The sequence below is a fragment of the Gymnoscopelus braueri genome (genome assembly GCF_963280865.1).
Source record: "Gymnoscopelus braueri genome assembly, chromosome: 11".
NCBI classification, from domain to species: Eukaryota; Metazoa; Chordata; class Actinopteri; order Myctophiformes; family Myctophidae; genus Gymnoscopelus; species Gymnoscopelus braueri.
This window is the reverse complement of record NC_137613.1, coordinates 12,557,811-12,580,344: the sequence shown is the minus strand read 5'-3', so window position 1 is coordinate 12,580,344 and position 22,534 is coordinate 12,557,811. Positions and strand designations below refer to the sequence as shown.

General features: G+C 37.7%; 1 protein-coding gene across 1 annotated transcript in view; it reads left to right on the top strand.

The window, feature by feature from the left end:
- LOC308095449 (peroxisomal ATPase PEX1-like) overlaps positions 1–22,534 on the top strand; it is a gene marked incomplete at its 5' end in the record, with an annotated part of 166,187 nt that overhangs the window by 16,255 nt on the left and 127,398 nt on the right. The window contains 5 exons of the mRNA XM_080442508.1: positions 1,210–1,386; positions 3,159–3,416; positions 3,783–3,962; positions 5,085–5,230; positions 5,663–6,156. Coding sequence (XP_080298634.1) covers positions 1,210–1,386; positions 3,159–3,416; positions 3,783–3,962; positions 5,085–5,230; positions 5,663–5,747 — 846 coding nt within the window. The 3' untranslated portion in view covers positions 5,748–6,156. The remainder of the gene's footprint in view (positions 1–1,209; positions 1,387–3,158; positions 3,417–3,782; positions 3,963–5,084; positions 5,231–5,662; positions 6,157–22,534) is intronic.

The following is a 22,534-nucleotide window of genomic DNA, read 5'->3' as shown; positions in this document are numbered from 1 at the left end:
CAGACCTGGTCTGTCTGACATCAGATCAGATCATTTCTGTGTTTTTTCGTAAAATAACACCCTACTTGATCATACTACTAAAGTAGCAGATCTGTTTGAAGTTTGATACGTGACGCGAAGCGACGGGTTTTGAGCTTGCGGATTTGCGATGCAAACAGCAGAGGGCGTGTAAAAAAAAAAGAGAAGAAAATACAGGATCTTTGTATGAGAATTGATTAAAAAATAGTTTAAGTCATTTGCTACTGTATTTAAAAGAGGATATGAGAAAACACAGTATTGTAAAAAAAAAATAAAGAGAAGAAAATACTGGATTTGCGTAAGAGAAAAAAAATTTAAAAAGATTTTGTCTTGAAATTTATTTTGTGTTGAAAAAAATCATGATTTTTTTTATTGTGAACCTAGTATCGTGATTAGAATCATATCGTCAGTTGAGTGAATCGTTACATGCCTAATAAGTTCACAACAAGACGCTTAACACGCATTGCGAGCCTATAGATCTTATAGATAGTAGATTGTAAGTTTATAGATTGTGAGCTTATAGATCGGCAACTGTTCCCCCACAAAATAGGGACGCTTGGGTTCAAGTCGGTGGTTTATGTAATGAACTGCCTTCGATGTGGATCTAACAGTGTTAATTTTGACAGCAAATTTTGATTTAGTTTTTGTCATATTTTAGACATCTGAAATGTTTTAGTTTTTGTCTTGTTTTAGTCGACTAAATATCATAAGATTATTGTCGACTAAATCCATAGTTGATTTAGTCGGCTAAAATGTATGTTGGCGGTGCCTTGATGGTGTTGTAATGGCTGATCTTACACTTGTTTGCATGCTGAAAATAGCCGAACTACAAGCTCACAACATGTCGCAGCGCGACGTGTTGTCAGCTTGTAGATCTGCTATTGTCAGAGCACAACACCCGAGCGCAACCAAACATACATTTACTTGTCTTTTAGTTCTACTGGATCTCTTCTCCACCACTAGTCCCTCACTAACATTTTAGTCTCGTTTTTATTTGTTGACGAAATTGTCAACATATTTAGTCTTAGTTTTAGCCATTGTAGCTTAGTTTTTATTTTGTTTTTATCTAGTTTTCGTCAGTCAAAAAAGGTAGTCGACGAACATTTTTCGTCATAGATTTAGTCGACGAAATAACCACCTTAAAACCTTCTCTCTCTCTCTGTGTGTCTCTTCCTCTGGCGGCGGGTTCAGGAGGATCGTGTGGAGATCCTCAGGGCTCTGAGCGCGGGCCTGCCCCTGGCCGATGACGTGGACCTGGGGCAGCTGGCCGCCGCCACGGAGCGTTTCACCGGAGCCGACCTGAGAGCCCTGCTGTACAACGGACAGCTGGAGGCGGCACACGGCAGCCTGGCGGCCAGCACCACACATGTCAGTACTACTGGGGGTTGGGTTCCTTATGGATTTTAACCATTCCGTTTCCTTAACGATTCCCTCACAGAGTTATGGTGGTCCTTGAAATTAAAAAGTTTGAGAACCACCAGATATCTTTATTTTATTTTGTGTTCCCACCTCCACTAACAAGTCTATTGTGAAAAAACAAAGTGTACCATTATGTCTTCTATCCCTTGTCCAACTCTTTCTGATGTCGCTTTCATGATCATTTTATCATCATGGCTGGGATAAAAACATTTTTTGAGTACATCTGCTTAGGCCTGTCACCATTATGAATTGTACTTGACGATTAATTGTCATACAAATAGTTGCAATTAACAATTTAATTGTGTGGCTTTTAAACACAAGTTGCATGGGGCAGATATGACAAAAAACTCAAATGCACAAAGAAATTACTGACGATGAACGATACCAATAGTCAAAATGAATATTGTATTGTGGCGAAAACACGGCATGTTTAATATTTTATACTAAAGATTTGTAACAAAATAGTGTAAATAAATAATGTTTACACTATTTTTGAAAATGTTTCAAAATGTATAAACCTTTCTCAACATGGAAACGATTAACGACGATCATGCAAATTCATTGCGATTATCTCAAATAATTGCGATTGGGTGATAATGGAATAATTGTGACAGGCGAGGGCATAGCAGTGGCGGACATTTTCTGTTTCCACTCCAAAATAGACAATGCATTTTTCCCATTGAGATTTCCAAAAATATTTATATCAATTATTTTAAGCCTAGAATCAAGCCATCCAGGGTCCTGGTGAATCATGACCATAAAACGTTTGATTCTGTGAAAAAAAGTTTTTGAGAACGGGAAAACAAAGGGTATTTATTAACACATTGACTGCCAGAGTTTATTCATAATGTACTCACCCCTGTGCCAGCAATTTGCGTGTTTTTTAATTTTTTTGTTTTGTAATTTTTCATTCAAATACATTCTCTGATTGTGTTGTCAAGCACCTACGATTGTTCCACCAGTAGAGAGCAGCACATCCAAACATTGATCACCTCGCTCGCCCCCTCCCAAACAGGCCCACGTCATATCCGGTCATTCAAAGGATGTGACGTTTTCGACAATTCCCGGCCCGCTGATCGGCCTGAAAACGATGTGATACACTACGACGATGACTGTTAGTCACCCGGACCAAAGAAAATAGAAGTTGAGCTGTCCGTTTGTCTTTTATATCGTGTGAAAAACCGTGTTTTTCCTTATTCTGGCCGAAAATCACCGGAGAAAAACAACGTGACCCGGAAAAGATTTTTTTTTTTTACATCCGGCTCCGGGTGAGTGTGACGTAAGTGGAAAACGAAAGTGTTGATGAGAAATAAACACAGCCGTGCGATCACAGATTAAACAATGAAAATTCAAAACAACGCGTCAACGCGTTCTTTGGAATCCTGGCACTCAAGCGATGGATTTGAAAGAACGTATCGATGCGATCTTGGCACTGTATGTGTTAAATATAGTATATCATATAATTAAATATAATTTTTTTTTAAATCACAGATTTATTTTTTATGGTCATGATTCACCAGGACCCTGGATGGCTTGTCTAGGCTTAAATGAATTGATATAAATATTTTTGGAAATCTCAATGGGAAAAATGCATTGACTATTTTGGAGTGGAACCAGAAAATGGCTGCCACTGCTATGCCCTATACCTCTGCTCTGGACTAACATGTCAGCTCCTCCTAAGATGTAAAAATGTTGTCTTTGTTCTCCCGTGTGGCGTTCAGGAGTTGACCTCGGGGTCAGACAGCGACATGAGCCTGGGCTCCATGATCTTCCTCAACCACAGCAGCGGCTCGGACGACTCTGCCGGGGAGGCGGAGCCGGGAGTGGGGGCGGGGCTGGACCAGGCCGCGGCGGCACTTCTCCCGGAGAACCACCGCCATCTGGAACCAGAGCTCCACCGCAGCAACCTGTGGAGGCTCTACTTTGGAAGCTCCTACGAGTCGGAGCTGGGGAACAACCACGCCTCGCCGTCTGGACAGGTGAGAGGACATTTGTGAACACAAACTAAATTTAAGTTGACTATTGTCGATGAAGTTTTATAAATACTTTTTTTCTTTGGCGCTGTAAGCATATTTTGATACCAATACCACAATTTAGCCATTTAGCAGACCATGCCTTTACGCTTTTACTCAAGTAAGATTTTGAATGCAGGCGTATTACTTTTAACAGCGTATCTATATTGGTACTGATACTTTTACTCAAGTAAAATCTACTGAGTATTTCTTCCACCACTACAAGTATTACTGATCATCAATGTCATCTCCTTTAAAATACATGGACCACACGTATACCAGAAAGCCACTAGATGGCACTGTAAGACAACTTCTTTTGTTGTAAAACCCCAGAACTCTCAGTGCGTCTCTGGTCCAAACTCCATGAGCCAGGACCTCACAGGGTTGTCGGTACGACTCCCCCCGGCCTACATGCCTTCCATCCAGAGGGGCTTTGAGGAGCTGAACCAGGAGCAGATGGAGCGCCTCCTACAGGAGATCAGAACCATCAAGAGCAGCCACAGGAGAGACAATGTGAGTTACACCGTGCCCAACACTAAGTATAAATTAACTAAGTATATTTGCTCAAGTACTGAGCTTTACTTGAGTATTTTCAGTTGTTTTTGTACTTTATACTTCTACTGCAAAGGTTGCAAGTTGCATATAATGATGCCATGAGGATACTCATGAAAAAAGCCCAGGGGAGGCAGCGTGAGTCAATGTTTGTCAATACAGGAGTGAAGACTTTTCCACCGGGGTTGAACCGGTTCAGTTTTTTTCCCCCGCCTAATTTTGAACCAGTTCAAAGTGTTTCCACTGAAAATCAATTGGTTCAGAACCCTAAAGGCGGTTACACACCGGCGAATATGCGAATATACGCAAAATTCGGACTCGTTCCGAATAATTAAAAGACGCTTTTTTCGCTCCGCGAAACTGGTGTGGAAGCTTGCATTGACTTTTTAAGGTTTTAAACAAAAACGTATTTTTCGCATGAAAAAAATCGCCCCGGTGTGTAAGGACCTTTTATGTTGGTTTGGAGCTGGAACCAAAAATGTTTTTTCTTGCCCTGAACTCGTAACCAAAGTGGGCGTGTCACTATTCTACAGGTTGGAAGATGCAGATGTCATTATATAAACAATGGCAAAAGCAAGTGAAACATCATCATTTAAGAAAAAAGAAAAGAAAGGGGAAACTGTTACTGACATTTACGATTGAATGTTCCCCGTGAAATGGACACTTCGACCAGTCATATTCGACACATTGCTGGCCCAGGTCTGGAATCGCGAACCTGGCCCCAGACGGGCTCTCTAACCATTCAGCTATGCCCCCAGTTGACAATAAACTGGTAGATTTAGTCGACTATAATTATATGATATTTAGTCGACTAAAACTAGACAAAAAGTAAAACATTTAAGATGACTAAAATATGACTTTAACTAAATGGAATTTTATTCAAAAGATTATGACTGAAACTAAATCAAAATTTGCTGTTAAAATCAACACTGGTGGAAAGAAAGGTAAAGGCAAACAGAAAGGTCTTTAGTTGTGTTTTAACAGAAATAAGAGTGCAGTTCTCTGAGAGTTTGTTCCAGTATATGTGGTTCATAAAAACTAAATGCTGCTTCCCCAATCCCCACGTTTGTTGTTGTTTTTTAGGGACAGAAAGCAGGTGGATCCAGTGAGCAGGTGACTCCAGTGTCCAGTGGATCAGGCCTGCTTCTCAGTCAGTCTCATCTGACCTCAGCTCTGCTGACCACCAGAGCCTCTCTCAGCAAGGCTGACTGGAGCTCATACAGCAGCCTGTGAGTACAATACACTGTTCTACACACTGTGGTTCTATAACTTTATTTATCATGTATTTCAAGAACTCCCATAACTCTGAGAATGTACACATTCTACAATAACAATACCACTGTGTGTACAAACAGGAATCCCACACACCTCATTTCTTCGCTAATTGTTTTTCAACCATAACACAACAATTTCTCTTGTTAGTTTGGTTTGGTCCGCTCTAGTATGGTAATACGCGAGCACACACACACACACACACACACACACACACACACACACACACACACTGCAGTTCACGGGTGCAACGGTTAATCTAATTGATTATTAAAGAATATTGATTTAAATAAAATGATACATTTTCCCCAAAACTTCTGTGTATTGAAAAGTAAAACAAATTGGAGGATGTAAAAGTTAGTTTAATGTTATTTTATATGTTTCTCTAGGTATGAAGCGTTCGGTGCTACAGGAGAAAGCAAAGTGCAGACTTCAGTCCCTTTTCAACCCGGACAGCGTGTCACTCTAGCCTAATGACACCTTAGCCTTGTCACATTATAGGAGCATGACTCCTTAGGCCCGTGGTTCTCAACCTGTGGGTCGGGACCCCCACCCAGGGGGGTCCCTGCATGATTTTGAGGGGGGGGGGGGTCCCCAGATGACAGTGAAATGACAATGTAAGGACTTTTAAGACCTTTTTAATACCTCAAAAAAATAACTAAGAAAAAGACCATTACTGTATCAAAAGTAATCAACAAACTATACAATAGAAAATGGTCAAACCTTAAACAAATTGTCAAATAATGAGAAAGAGGGAACAAAAAAATATGTGAGCTTGTAGATCACATATTGAACCGAGTCAAACAAAATGTAATGCCTCAACTCATACATTCCAAGTGCTTATCAGGGTGTGTATGTGTGTGGGGGGGGGGGGGGGTCCCAGGTCAAGTATGATCATTTTGGGGGTCACGACCTGAAGAGGTTGAGAACCCCTGCCCTTGGCTGATGATGTAGTTTGTTTTCAACTTTGGGTCAAAAACTACAGCATGCCCCTTTAACGGTTACCTTTGAATCTAATGTGCTAATTTGTGGACAATGAAAATCAAAGAGTTTAATATTTTAATGTTTCTTATTGGTATTTTAAATGATTATGAATATAATACACTTGAATGTATCATGTAATAAATGTACATATATGTAAAATAAAATCTAATCTAATTGTTGATATAATTCAAGAATGCTTTTTGGTGAAGATTCATCAACCGTTTTATTATTTGTTCTCTTTATAATGCAACTACTACTATGGGATGCAGACAAAATAAGCTTGAATGTATTAATCTATGAAATCAGGAGCTGATAAAGAAACATATTGACGCAGAAACATACAGTATGTACAAAAGTTCATAAGGATAACACTAGAAAGCCAGAGAGCGTATTTCCATTGTGGGCCTATTGTAAACTAGACAAAGTAATCCTCGGAGCACAGGTCTCCGCCAGGTCAGGTACGTTATTTTGGCCTCCTGGTGGCGCTATAATAGGCCAATGTGAAAAGGGTGCCATTTCTTCTTAGGCCTTTCACGGCAATCGGACACGGCATTCATGATTTGAGGCACTTTGTTCCAAAAATGTGTTTTGCTAAATTAGACCTGCTGGTGGCGCTATAACAGGACAATGTGAAAATGGTGGCATTTTTTCCTCGGCCTAGTAGGAATGTGCGTGCAAAATTTCACGGAAATTGCACGCTGCGTTCATGATTTGAGGCATTTTGTTCAAAACGGATCTGTCCTGCAAACTTTGGAAGCCAATGTTAGGCAATCAGGATGGAATGGGAAATCGGACAGGAAATCGGACAGATCTATGTTGATCACATGACTATAGAGATACTGTGTACCGATTTGTGTGACGTTTGGATAAAATCTGTAGGATAGAAATTTTTGCCAATCTGAAAAATTCGGGCCAGAGGTTCTGAATTGGCATCCAGGGAGTATGTGTGCACAGTTTCGCAGTGATGATGAAGTGGTCCTTCTGGCCGATCTACACGGTCACAGCTTTTTTCTGTTCTGGCCCCACAGTGGTGGAATGAACTCCCCACTGATGTCAGGACAGCAGAGTCACTGCCCATCTTTCGCCGCAGGCTGAAAACCCACCTCTTCAGGAAACCCTATCCTTCCTCTTTGCCTTGCCTACTTGTTAACTAGTTGTACAAGCTCTTGTTTTATTGGATCTTGTTTATTCGATACTTATTTGTTTTAGCTCTTGCTCATTTGATTTTCCTATTTGTCTCATCTGTTTAAGAAAGTAGGTAGCTGATATATTGCACTTTTACCTTAGCGCTAGGTATACTCTTAGTTGCTTGTTTTAGAAAAGAATGCACTTAAGACTTCTGGAGATTAGTAGTTTCCTTCTTTCCTTATGATGAATGCACTTATTGTAAGTCGCTTTGGATAAAAGCGTCTGCTAAATTTCTAATATAATGTAATGTAATGTAATGTAATCACCTTTTACTGCTCTAAGATGACTCAGAGTGGAGCAGTGGACTTAAACCCTCAGTCACTTTATGACTGACTACCTGGAAGTTAATGATTAACCACGGATAAGAATCTAACATTAATACTCTCACTTGTGTTCACGCTGGTTAGTTGTATAGGAGTCAGTAATGTGTGAGGATTTGTATGAATTAGTTTTTCAAGTCTAAAGTGTATGCCAAGCAGTGAAAGGTAAGAGATTCTCTTAACATTGTTCAACCTTTAATGATGAAGAAATCTGTCTGCAGAACTACTGTAGGTTTCAGGGTTTGTGAGCAGGAAACAACAGTCGGTACAAACTGTTGGTTACTTCCTTGTGACCAAATGGTGGAAAAGGTACTCATATTTTTAAGTAAAAGTGTCAATACTGCAGTGTAGACATACATACTCTGTTAAGTAAAAAGGCTGGTTATCAAAATATACTTGAGTATAAGTACAAAAGTATTGGCGTAAAAATATACTTAAAATACCAAAAGTAAAAGTACTCATTGTGCATAATGCCCCATTTACAAGTACAAAATGTTAAAAAATATTTTGAAAATAGCAGATCTACAAGCTCACAATTCGTCGCAAGCTTGTAGATCGGCTATGTTCAAATGGACAAAATATTATATATAGGGCTGAAGTGGTTAATGTATGTGGTTAATGTAACTAGTAACTAAAGCTGTCAAGTAATTGTAGTGGAGTAAAAGTACAATATTTGCCCCTGAGTTGTTGTGGAGTAGAAGTAAAAGTACTGAAAATTAGAAATACTCTGGTAAAGTAAAAAAGTACAGTACTTGATTAAATGTACTTAGTTACTTTACACCACTGCTTGTGACTAAATGCAAAGAAAGTAATCTCCATTCTCATGAAGAAGATCACAAACTATGTACAGATAAATGTGATGAATGTTAGGTGTGGTAATATGGTTATTTCTCTTCTATACAGGAGACATGGCAGCGGCCAGAGGTCATGGTAGGTCACAACACAGTTTATTGTTTTTTTCCTGATAGATGAACCATCATATACTGATATGAGGAGGAGGGAGATGTGGTTCACACGTCAAGCAATAATACATAAACATTATCATTCACAGACAGACAAGCAGACCTTTGCTTACATTTACATTACTAAATCTTTACTTTAATCACTATCATTAATCACTAAATCTTTACTTTTTTAAATTCAGGTTAAGGGGTTCACGTGAGCACGCTGTTTTTGGTCAGTGGATTAACCCTTTAAGACCGGGAAATAATCTGCGTCATTTTTAGATTTCTTTCGCTATTCAAAAATAGCAGATCTACAAGTTCATAGCGCGGCACCGAGTGCCGCGCTATGAACTTGTAGATCTGCTATTTTTGGGATATATCGTGGGTCATTTGATAATTATATTTTTAAAGTGAACATTTGTAACTCAAATCTTTGCTTCTGGCGATTCTACAAATGTCTTCTAAATCTTAACGGTTAAGTTTTAAGTTTTGAGTGCCGTGCTCATAGCTATGACCTTGTAGATCTGCTATTTTTGATTAGCCAAATAAATTTTAAAATGACACAGATGTGTTCCCTTCCTGGTCTTAATGGGTTAAGATCCTGCTTGGCAATTAGACAACTAAACACAATGACTGTATATTGTTGTATGAAAAATATGCTTTGGGTTAAAGGTGTGTGTGTGTGTGTGTGTGTGTGTGTGTGTGTGTGTGTGTGTGTGTGTGTGTGTGTGTGTGTGTGTGTGTGTGTGTGTGTGTGTGTGTGTGTGTGTGTGTGTGTGTGTGTGTGTGTGTGTGTGTGTGTGTGTGTGTGTGTGTGTGTGTGTCTCAGCCAATAATTAATTGCTGTAATTGGAGGTCATGTCAAATAGTATCAAATCCCTTTGAAAGTTTTGGCAGGAAATGTATAAAATAATAATAACCACCCTTCCAAAACATTCCCTGTACGTGACAGGATGTCATTCATAGTAACAGGTTAAAAACAGTTAAAAACAGTTAAAAACAAACAGCATACAAGGCCGTAATACCACAGAAGATGTTCATTGTTGTTTCTTATGTATCAGTCTTATAGCCTGGGGGAGGAAAGTTTTCTTCAGTCTGCTTGTGCCAGCTTTGAGGCTTGTGCCTGTATTTAGGCCAGGTGTCAGATAAAAAGGCAGAAATCAAAGAGAGGTCAAATATAATAAATAAGAAAACACTGAGTTAACCCATTAAGACCAGGAACGCATCTGTGTAACCACTTTATCCATATTTTATACTTTGGCTATTAACAAATTAGCAAATATACAAGCTCATAGCGCGGCACCGAGTGCAGCGCTATGAGCTTGTAGATCTGCTATTTTTGAAACATCGTGAAAATTGGTGCAAATCTTTGAATATATATTGTTTTTTAAAGCGAACATTTTTAACTCAAATCTTTGCTTCCATGGGGGGTCCCTGGAAAAACATATTTTGAGATGGGGGTCCTCGGCCAAATACATGTCATTTTGGGGGCCCTTGACATGAAAAGAACCACTGATTAGAGCAACATACGCTTTTTCAACAACAAAAAAATGGATTTAGAAAACATTTGTAGAATCATCAGAAGCAAAGATTTGAGTTACAAATGTTCACTTTAAAATATATATATTCAAAGATTTGCACAAAATGTGCCTGATTTTTCTAAAAAAAAAGTAGCAGATCTACAAGCTCATAGCTTGTAGATCTGCTATTTTTGAATAGCCAAAGTATAGATAATGGTTAAAGTGGTTAAAATCTAAAATGACAGATGCTTTCCCGGTCTTAATGGGTTAAAGCTCCCATAACAAGTGTATTATAAGGGCAACGTTAGGGCAACACCCTAACGTCCACTAATATATCCTCCCTGTTGAGTCACAAACCTTGTATCTCTATACTTAAACTTGTTATGATATGAAAGTGGTTACGAGTGTAAAAAGTATTAACAAAAGCTTGTGACTGAATAATAGCTACTTGTAGCAAAGAGCTGCTTTGACTTTATAACGTGTGTGTGTGTGTGTGTGTGTGTGTGTGTGTGTGTGTGTGTGTGTGTGTGTGTGTGTGTGTGTGTGTGTGTGTGTGTGTGTGTGTGTGTGTGTGTGTGTGTGTGTGTGTGTGTGTGTGTGTGTGTGTGTGTGTGTGTGTGTGTGTGTGTGTGTGTGTGCGCGCGCGCGCCCGTGCCTTGGGGGGTGTCACTGTAAAGTGTTGGTAAATTAATTATGGTTACGTTTAAATGAACAGTAATTATTTATTCACTAACTGTCTTTTCTTCACTCCAGGTGACTTTAAACTCGTCACTAAAGGCTATGGTGGGTGGTGTAGTGCTGGTGTCATCCTCCCCTGTCACCTCTCTCCTGAGACCAGCGCGTCTTCCATGACAATCAGGTGGTTTAAGGAGTCAGAGTGTATTTACCTTTATAAGAATGGTCAGGTGATAGAGGGGAGGGGCTTCGAGGGCAGATTGACCCTGAACATCCAGGAGCTGCAGAAAGGCAATGTGTCTCTGACACTGAGAGACTACAGAGAGACAGATGATGGAGTTTACATCTGTCAGGTCAAACATGGAGAACAGGAGGAGGAGATTGCTGTGGGATTAGCATGTAAGTGACCATACTGTCACTGTACATTATCATTAACCGTGATATTGTAGCTGTCAGGTGGAAACCTTGTATGTCCAAAACTGTTACTTTTCAGAAAAAAATAAAAAGAACATGACTGTGTTCTAAAGGATCTAATGTAGTTATTATTTAGACACAAGCTATTGTTAATACTCTTCATCAAATATTTATAAAACCCCAAACTTAACCACTTTCCAAATGTTTTAAACTAGCAAGAATAGCCAATCTACAAGCTCACAATGCGTCACTGTGCGACACGTTGAGAGCTTGTATATCGGCTATTTTTGAAATTGTTGTGTGACATTGTAGTATGATGCAGTAAGGCATTCAGTTACAAAATAACAAAGACACATAAAAGTTAAAATATGGAGATACAAGGTTTCTGCCCGACAGCAAAGATATATATAATTATGTAATCATGTTTATCTCTCCATGTATAAATTACTCTGTGCTTTCATATAATGGCTATAAGTGTTTACTGTAATCTAAGTCTTCATTATTTTCCATATAGTCACTTTTTGGTCTTTCTGATTTGATTTGAGGCATTTTGATCATAAATATAATGACTTCATTGATATCATCCAAGTCATCTAATCATATTAAATGATCCATTAAAGCTGCACTCTGTAACTTTCTTGTCTTACCTGAGATTTGAACCCAGGTCACCTGCGCAAGTTTCGACATTTTTACCACAGAGCTAATAGAGCATGTCTTCTTACACAGGAGAGAAATAGAATGTTGACCTTCATGCAAATCTTTGAGTATAGGTTTTTAAAGCAAACATTTTTATCTCAAATCTTTGAACGTATGTTGCTATAATATCAGTGGTTCCCAAACTTTTTCATGTCAAGGACCACCCAAAACGATATGTATTTGGCCGCGGACCCCCATCTCAAAATATTTTCTTCCAGGGACCCCCAGAAGTTGTAACGGAGTTAAAAATGTTCGCTTAAAGAAAAATACATATTCAAGGATTTGCACAAATGTTCACGAGTTTTTCAAAAATAGTAGATCTACAAGCTCATAGCGCGGCACCGAGTGCCGCACTATGAGCTTGTATATCTGCTATTTTTGAATAGCCAAAGAAATCTGAAAATGACACAGATGCGTTCCCGGTCTTAAAGGGTTAACAGATACAGAATGCATGTTAATACCAGATTTAAATGATGGCATACTGAGGAAGATTAAATGAATGAATCAGAAGATTATTATGGAGGATAAACTTGATTCCTGAGTAGTGTGGAGGTGAACGTTTTGTGCAAACATTAAAAATATGACAAGTTGATGCAGAAACAGTTGACATGAATAGCAAATAATCTTGACATCAGACAATAGATTGATTCAAGTTCTGAACACTTTTTTTTAACTATGAAACTGATCATTTTACTATAAACCAATCTGTCATAGCAGATGAAAATGTTTCACTCTTAATATATACTATAGTGTAGAATTGTATCTCTAAGCTGACATTTAGTCACTTCACAAATGAAATTAGAATGTTGTAATTAGAATGCTGAATCATTATGATTAATGAAGCAAGATATTACTTTGTAAAATAATTGAGATGGTCGATTCATTTAACCCATTTTATTATTGCATTCCATATTTCAGGTTCCTTAACAATTTGCTAATTATTAGTAATCTTTCTGTTTGTGAAGTATCAGTTTTCTATCCATTCCAACCATGTGTTTTCTCTTTACATGAATGATGAATGTGAACGTTAACTAGACCCATGTGAGTATTAAATCAATTCTACTTCATGGCCTCCAATATGTTTTCATATTGACATCAAGTTTTCACCATAGCAGAATACAAACTGAAGGAGTCTTAACCAATGAAACCCTCTATACTTAGTGAAACAGACCTGAGTTAACTCTGTACTTGGACCACTTTTCCCCTCTATACCAAATATCTTCATAAAAAAAAGCCGATGTACAAACTCACATTGTTACTTATCATTAAGGTGATATTTTAGCTGTCAGGTGGAAACCTTGTATGTCCAAAACTGTTACTTTTCAGGAAATGGAAAAAAAAGAACATGACTGTGTTCTAAAGGATCTAATGTAGTTATTATTTAGTCACAAGCTATTGTTAATACTCTTCATCAAATATTTATAAAACCCCAAACTTAACCAATTTCACCATTTTTTAAACTAGCTAGAATAGCCGATCTGCAAGCTCACAACGCGCCACGGTGAGACGCGTTGTGAGCTTGTAGATCGGCTATTTTTGCAATTGTTGTGTGACATTGTAGTATGATGCAGTAAGGCATTCAGTTGCGAAATAACAAACAAACATACAAGTTAAAATACGGAGATACAAGAATTCTGCCCGACAGCAACGATATGTATTTATAATTATGTAATCATGTTTAACCCATCACGATCCATCCTATGTGTTTACATATTGCACTAACATTTTTTCTCCCGTAACCCATTAAGACCGGGAACGCATCCGTGTCACTTTCAGATTTCTTTGGCTATTCAAAAATAGCAGATATACAAGTTCATAGCACGGCACCGAGTGCTGCGCTTTCAGCTTGTAGATCTGCCATTTTTTTGGAAAATGTGTGCAAATCTTTGAATATATAATTATGTTTTTAAAGCAAACATTTATGTTTTTAAAGCAAACATTTTTATCTCAAATCTTTGAACGTATTTTGCTATAATATCAGTGGTTCCCCAACTTTTTCATGTCAAGGACCACCCAAAATGATATGTATTTGGCCGTGGACCCCCACCTCAAAATATTTTGTTCCAGGGACCCCCAGAAGTTGTAACAGAGTTAAAAATGTTCGCTTAAAAAAAATACATATTCAAAGATTTGCACAAATGTTCAAACGTTTTTCAAAAATAGTAGATCTACAAGCTCATAGCGCGGCACTCGGTGCCGCACTATGAGCTTGTATATCTGCTATTTTTGAATAGCCAAAACAATCTTAAAATGACAGAGATGCGTTCCCGGTCTTAAAGGGTTAACATATACAGACACAGAATGCATGTTAATACCAGATATAAATGATGGCATACTGAGGAATATTAAATGAATGAATCAGAAGATTATTATGGAGGATAAACTTGATTCCTGAGTAGTGTGGAGGTGAACGTTTTGTGCAAACATTAAAAATATGACAAGTTGGTGCCCACAAGGCTGGATAATAATAAATGGCATGGACTGCAGAAACAGTTGACATGAATAGCAAATAATCTTGACATCAGACAATAGATTGATTCAAGTACTGAACACTTTCTTTTTACTATGAAACTGATCATTTTATTATAAACCAATCTGTCATAGCAGATGCAAATGTTTCACTCTTAATATATACTATAGTGCAGAATTGTATCTCTAAGCTGACATTTAGTCACTTCACAAATGAAATTAGAATGTTGTAATTAGAATGCTGAATCATTATGATTAATGAAGCAAGCTATTACTTTGTAAAATAATTGAGATAGTCGATTAATTTAACCCATTCTATTATTGCATTCCATATTTCAGGTTCCTTAACAATTTGCTAATTATTAGTAATCTTTCTGTTTGTGAAGTATCAGTTTTCTAACCATTCCAACCATGTGTTTTCTCTTTACTTGAATGATGAATGTGAACGTGAACTAGACGGACGTGAGTATTAAATCAATTCTACTTCATGGCCTCCAATATGTTTTCAGATTGACATCAAGTTTTCACCATAGAAGAATACAAACTGAAGGAGTCTTAACCAATGAAACCCTCTATACTAGTGAAACAGACCTGAGTTAACTCTGTACTTGGACCACTTTTCCCCTCTATACCAAATATCTTCATTAAAAATAGCCGATGTACAAACTCACATCGTTAATTATCATTAAGGTGATATTGTAGATGTCAGGTGGAAACCTTGTATGTCCAAAACTGTTACTTTTCAGGAAATGGAAAAAAAAGAACATGACTGTGTTCTAAAGGATCTAATGTAGTTAATATTTAGTCACAAGCTATTGTTAATACTCTTCATCAAATATTTATAAAACCCCAAACTTAACCACTTTCACAATTTTTTTAACTAGCAAGAATAGCCGATCTGCAAGCTCACAACGCGCCACGGTGCGACTCGTTGTGAGCTTGTAGATCGGCTATTTTTGCAATTGTTGTGTGACATTGTAGTATAATGCAGTAAGGCATTCAGTTGCGAAATAACAAACAAACATAAAAGTTAAAATACGGAGATTCAAGAATTCTGCCCGACAGCAACGATATGTATTTATAATTATGTAATCATGTTTAACCCATCACGATCCATCCTATGTGTTTACATATTGCACTAACATGTTTTCTCCCGTAACCCATTAAGACCGGGAACGCATCCGTGTCACTTTCAGATTTCTTTGGCTTTTCAAAAATAGCAGATATACAAGTTCATAGCGCGGCACCGAGTGCTGCGCTTTGAGCTTGTAGATCTGCCACATTTGTAGATCTGCCACATTTTTTGGAAAATGTGTGCAAATCTTTGAATATATATGTTTTTAAAGCAAACATTTTTATCTCAAATCTTTGAACGTATGTTGCTATAATATCAGTGGTTCCCCAACTTTTTCATGTCAAGGACCACCCAAAATGATATGTATTTGGCCGTGGACCCCCACCTCAAAATATTTTGTTCCAGGGACCCCCAGAAGTTGTAACAGAGTTAAAAATGTTCGCTTAAAAAAAATACATATTCAAAGATTTGCACAAATGTTCAAACGTTTTTCAAAAACAGCAGATCTACAAGCTCATACCGCAGCACTCGGTGCCGCGCTATGAGCTTGTATATCTGCTATCTTTTAATAGCCAAAGAAATCTTAAAATGACACAGATGCGTTCCCGGTCTTAAAGGGTTAACATATACAGATACAGAATGCATGTTAATACCAGATATAAATGATGGCATACTGAGGAAGATTTAATGAATGAATCAGAAGATTGTTATGGAGGATAAACTTGATTCCTGAGTAGTGTGGAGGTGAACGTTTTGTGCAAACATAAAAAATATGACAAGTTGGTGTCCACAAGGCTGGTTAATAATAAATGGCATGGACTGCAGAAACAGTTGACATGAATAGTAAATAATCTTGACATCAGACAATATATTGATTCAAGTACTGAACACTTTTTTTTCCACTATGAAACTGATCATTTTACAATAAACCAATCTGTCATAGCAGATGAAAATGTTTCACTCTTAATATATACTATAGTGTAGAATTGTATCTCTAAGCTGACATTTAGTCACTTCACAAATGAAATTAGAATGGTGTAATTAGAATGCTGAATCAGTATGATTAATGAAGCAAGATATTACTTTGTAAAATAATTGAGATAGTCGATTAATTCAACCCATTCTATTATTGCATTCCATATTTCAGGTTCCTTAACAATTTGCTAATTATTAGTAATCTTTCTGTTTGTGAAGTATCGGTTTTCTAACCATTCCAACCATGTGTTTTCTCTTTACATGAATGATGAATGTGAACGTGAACTAGACACCAGTGAGTATTAAATCAATTCTACTTCATGGCCTCCAATGTGTTTTCAGATTGACATCAAGTTTTCACCATAGCAGAATACAAACTGAAGGAGTCTTAACCAATGAAACCCTCTATACTTAGTGAAACAGACCTGAGTTAACTCTGTACTTGGACCACTTTTCCCCTCTATACCAAATATCTTCATTAAAAATAGCCGATGTACAAACTCACATCGTTAATTATCATTAAGGTGATATTGTAGCTGTCAGGTGGAAACCTTTTATGTCCAAAAATGGGGAAAAAAAGAACATGACCGTGTTCTAAAGGATCTAATGTAGTTATTATTTAGTCACAATCTATTGTTAATACTCTTCATCAAATATTTATGTAACCCCAAACTTAACCACTTTCCAATTATTATTTTTTTGCAAGAATCGCTGATCTGCAAGCTCACAACGTGTCACGGTGCGACACGTTGTGAGCTTGTAGATCGGCTATATTTGCAATTGTTGTGTGACATTGTAGTATGATGCAGTAAGGCATTCAGTTACGAAATAACAAACAAATAGAAGAGTTCAAATACGGAGATACAAGGTTTCTGCCTGACAGCAACGATATGTATATATGTCACAGGGAAATTGGCATTCCAGGGAAATTGAAAGAGGAGCGCTCTCTTGTAGGCGCGGGGCTTCGGCGCGAGGCGGGGCTTTTCGAGACAGGGTTTTTTACGCGAGGCTCGCGAGAAGGAGGAGGAGGCGCGAGGCGGGGCTTTGATACGAGGCGGCACGAGGAGGAGGAGGAGGCGCGAAGCGGGGCTTTGATACAAGGCGGCGCCAGGAGGAGGAGGAGGAGGAGGCGGGGCTTTAATGCGAGGCCGACCTGGCTTTTGTTATTCCCCCCCACATAGCAACCAGGCAGGAAGCTACGCTAGGGGAACGCTGAAAACGCGTTCACACGCACACGTGATAATAGTTATTGTCCATGACGGAGGTGCGCCGACTCAGCAGAGCTTGAGGCCGAGGAGGCGCGCCCTCGGGCCTCCAGGCGCGAGTGCCCGCGCCGACCGGCCGAAGGTCTGCTAGTCGAATCAGCGCCGTCCGAGTTGTGAACCGATAGGGGGAGAATAGATCTTTTCATGGGTTACAGTCTATGGTTACTATCCAGTGTCCACGACGACACACATGTGTGCGTGTGCGCGTGTGCATGTGTGCGCATGCACACGCGTGCGCACACATGCTTATGATACAAGCATGTGTGCACCTGATGATGACTTCATTGATGACAAGTCATCCAATCATATTAAAGGATACATTAAAGCTGCACTCTGTAACATTCATGTCTTACCTGAGATTTGAACTCAGGTCACCTGCACAAGTGCTGCATGCGCTCCTACCGCAGCACTCGGTGCCGCGCTATGAGCTTGTATATCTGCTATCTTTTAATAGCCAAAGAAATCTTAAAATGACACAGATGCGTTCCTGGTCTTAAAGGGTTAACATATACAGATACAGAATGCATGTTAATACCAGATATAAATGATGGCATACTGAGGAAGATTAAATGAATGAATCAGAAGATTGTTATGGAGGATAAACTTGATTCCTGAGTAGTGTGGAGGTGAACGTTTTGTGCAAACATAAAAAATATTAAAGTTGGTGCCCACAAGGCTGGTTAATAATAAATGGCATGGACTGCAGAAACAGTTGACATGAATAGCAAATAATCTTGACATCAGACAATAGATTGATTCAAGTACTGAACACTTTTTTTCCCCAACTGACCATTTTACTACAAACCAATCTGTCATAGCAGATGAAAATGTTTCACTATTAATATTATACTATAGTGTAGAATTGTATCTCTAAGCTGACATTTAGTCACTTCACAAATGAAATTCGAATGTTATAATTAGAATGCTGAATCATTATGATTAATGAAGCAAGCTATTACTTTGTAAAATAATTGAGATAGTGGATTAATTTAACCCATTCTATTATTGCATTCCATATTTCAGGTTCCTTAACAATTTGCTAATTATTAGTAAGCTTTCTGTTTGTGAAGTATCAGTTTTCTAACCATTCCAACCATGTGTTTTCTCTTTTCATGAATGATGAATGTGAACGTGAACTAGCATACAGTGAGTATTAAATCAATTCTACTTCATGAACTCCAATATGTTTTCAGATTGACATCAAGTTTTCACCATAGCAGAATACAAACTGAAGGAGTCTTAACCAATGAAACCCTCTATACTTAGTGAAACAGACCTGAGTTAACTCTTTACTTGGACCACTTTTCCCCTCTATACCAAATATCTTCATTAAAAATAGCCGATGTACAAACTCACATCGTTAATTATCATTAACCGTGATATTGTAGCTGTCAGGTGGAATCCTTGTATGTCCAAAACTGTTACTTTTCAGGAAATGGAAAAAAAGAACATGACTGTGTTCTAAAGGATCTAATGTAGTTATTATTTAGTCACAAGCTATTGTTAATACTCTTCATCAAATATATATAAAACCCCAAACTTAACCACTTTTACAAATTTCTAAACTAGCAAAAATATTTGATCTGCAAGCTCACAATGCATCACAGTGCGACACGTTGTGAGCTTGTAGATCGGCTATTTTTGCAATTGTTGTGTGACATTGTCTATGATGCAATAAGGCATTCAGTGACAAAATAACAAACAAACATAAAAGTTAAAATATGGAGATACAAGGTTTCTGCCCGAGAGCAACGATATGTATATATAATTATGTAATCATGTTTATCTCTCCATGTATAAATTACACTGTGCTTTCATATAATGGCTATAAGTGTTTACTGTAATCTAAGTCTTCATTATTTTCCATATAGTCACTTTCTGATAGCTTATTGGTCTTTCTGATTTGATTTGAGACATTTTGATCATAAACATAATGATCACAGTGTGATTTGGCTCCAGTTCACACCTGATGATGACTTCATTGATGACAAGTCATCCAATCATATTAAAGGATACATTAAAGCTGCACTCTGTAACTTTCATGTCTTACCCGAGATTCAAACCCAGGTCACCTGCACAAGTGCTGACATTTTTACCACAGAGCTAATAGAGCATGTCTTCTTACACAGGATGTGTTGAAGACAGTGGTGGAAAAAGTACTAAAAGTTTTTTACTTAAGTAAAAGTATCAATACTGCACTATTTTAGAAATACCCTGTTACAAGTAAAAGTCTTGAATTCACAATTTACTTGAGCAAAAGTACAAAAGTATTGGCATCAAAATATACTTAAAGTATAAGTACTAATTATGCAGAATGTCCCATTTAAAATATTCAAATGTATAACAATCTTTTGAAAATAGCAGATCTACAAGCTCACAATTCTTCGCTATTTAACGCATTGTGAGCTTGTAGATCAGCTATTTTCAAATGGCCGAAATGTATTTGGGCTGAAGTGCTTAATGTAAGTTTTGTAATAATAATCAAAATCTACAAAGTAACTAGTAACTAAAGTTTTCAAATAAATGTAGTGGAGTAAAAGTACAATATTTGGATCCGAAATGTAGTGGAGTAGAAGTTAAAGTATTGGAAATTGGAAATACTCAAGTTAAGTACAAATACCTCAAAATTGTACTTACAGTACAGTAGCAGACCTTACTGCATACCATATACTCTACAACAGTGGTTCTCGACCTTTTCAGGCCACGACCCCCCAAAATAATCATATTTGAACTGGGGACCCCCCAAAATAATTATATTTGAACTGGGGACCCCCCACCCTGACAAGCTCTTGGAATTGTAGGAGTTGAGGCATTCAATTCTAATTGACTCGGTTCCACAGATAAATATTGTGAAAATAGCTGATCTACAAGCTCACAATGCCTTGCGTTGTGAGCATGTAGATCGGCTATTTCCACAATGTTTGCCTCTTTCTTTGGTAATATTTGACAATTTGGCCTTTATGTCGAATAGAATAGTTTGTTGATTACTTTTCACGCTGTAGCTTAATGGTATTTTTTCCCTTTTCATTTTAGAGGTATTAAAAAGGTCCTAAAAGTCCTTAAATTGTCACTTTAGAAATGTGCAGATACCCTGTATACTCTTATACTGTATGTTGGTTTGTTTACTGTTGAGTGAGAAAACAATGTTGCACATTAAGCTAATCATCTGGGGACCCCCCAAAATAATATGGGGACCCCCCTGGGGGTCCTGACCCACAGGTTGAGAACCACTGCAGTACAAAATAGTGTTATTTAAGTTAACAGCCAAACTGATTCATATTATTGACAGATTATCATACACAATTATGAGATATCAGATTGATTTATTTAATAATTCTATGTTGTGTCTATAGGTTATTTAACCACTTCAACCCCAGAATCCTTAGGCTTTCACAGAAAATAGCTGATAGACAAGCTCACAAAGTGTCCTACCTACTGTGACGCGTTGTGAGCTTGTCGATCAGCTATTTTCAGAGAAAGCTTTCCCCACAGAAAACAGAAAAGACACTAGTATAGAGCCCTGAGAGACCCCGGTCAACCATATAGGGTTAAAATAGTTAAACAATGGAAATAATAATAATCTGTCATCTTATCATCAGCCGAATACAAACTTAACCAATGAAACCCTCTATACTTAGTGAAACAGACCTGAGTTAACTCTGTACTTGGACCACTTTTCCCCTCAATACCAAATATCTTCATTACAAATAGCTGATGTACAAACTCACAGACTCATTTATTTTATAATTACATTCCTTATTCCAGGTTATTTAACAACTTATAAGAAAACACTTGGTCATCTTTATGTATAAAATATCAGTTTTCTAAACAAATGTGTTTTTCTTTTTCTTTTTATGCATTATGAATATGAAGATCTTGGTGAGTATCAAACATATTCTACTTCATGTTCTCTGATGTGTTTTCATATTAATATCATGTTCTCACAATAATAGCACACAAATTGAATGGATCTAATAAGTCTTCACAGTGAATGACCATTGTATTTTATATTGCTTGATGTTTCAAGTATAACATTTTATTACAAGGATGGTATAATTTGCTTATGAATATAAGCTATTATTAAGGTCATGCATGAGCTTCCCAAATCACCTCTTGTACTAATGTTTGCAGTTTTAACCAACCATAGAGTTTAAGTAGTTAGCAATTAAATTAATAATAATAATCTGTCATCTTTATGTACAAAATATATTATTTTCTAAACAGCCATTGTATCTTATATTGTTTCAGGTCTAAAACATTTAAGGTCATGAGATTCCCAAATCACCTCTTGTAGCCTACTAATGTTTTTAGTTTGAATACAAAACCTACAAGACCTTTTCACATTATTATTTATTTAAACAGGTTTACAGGTTTTATTGAACAAAGACTGGGGGGGAGAAGCAACCGGGGGCAAAGGGACCAGGCAGAGACATAGTCAAAGGGGGAGCGTGGGTCAGAGTTCTGAGGGGGCAGTCTGCATGGCGCCTGGTCCAAGAGGGGTAAGGCTAGCCGTGGTCCGTGGGTCTGGTCCTGGTCCAAACAGTACAAAATAGTGTCATTTAAGTTAACAGCCAAGCTGATTTATATTATTGACAGATTATCATACACAATTATGAGATATCAGATTAATTTATCTAATAATTCTATGTCGTGTCTAGGTTATTTAACCACTTAAACCTCAGCATCCTTATCGTGGGGAAGGTTTTCACAGAAAATAGTTGATCGACAAGCTCACA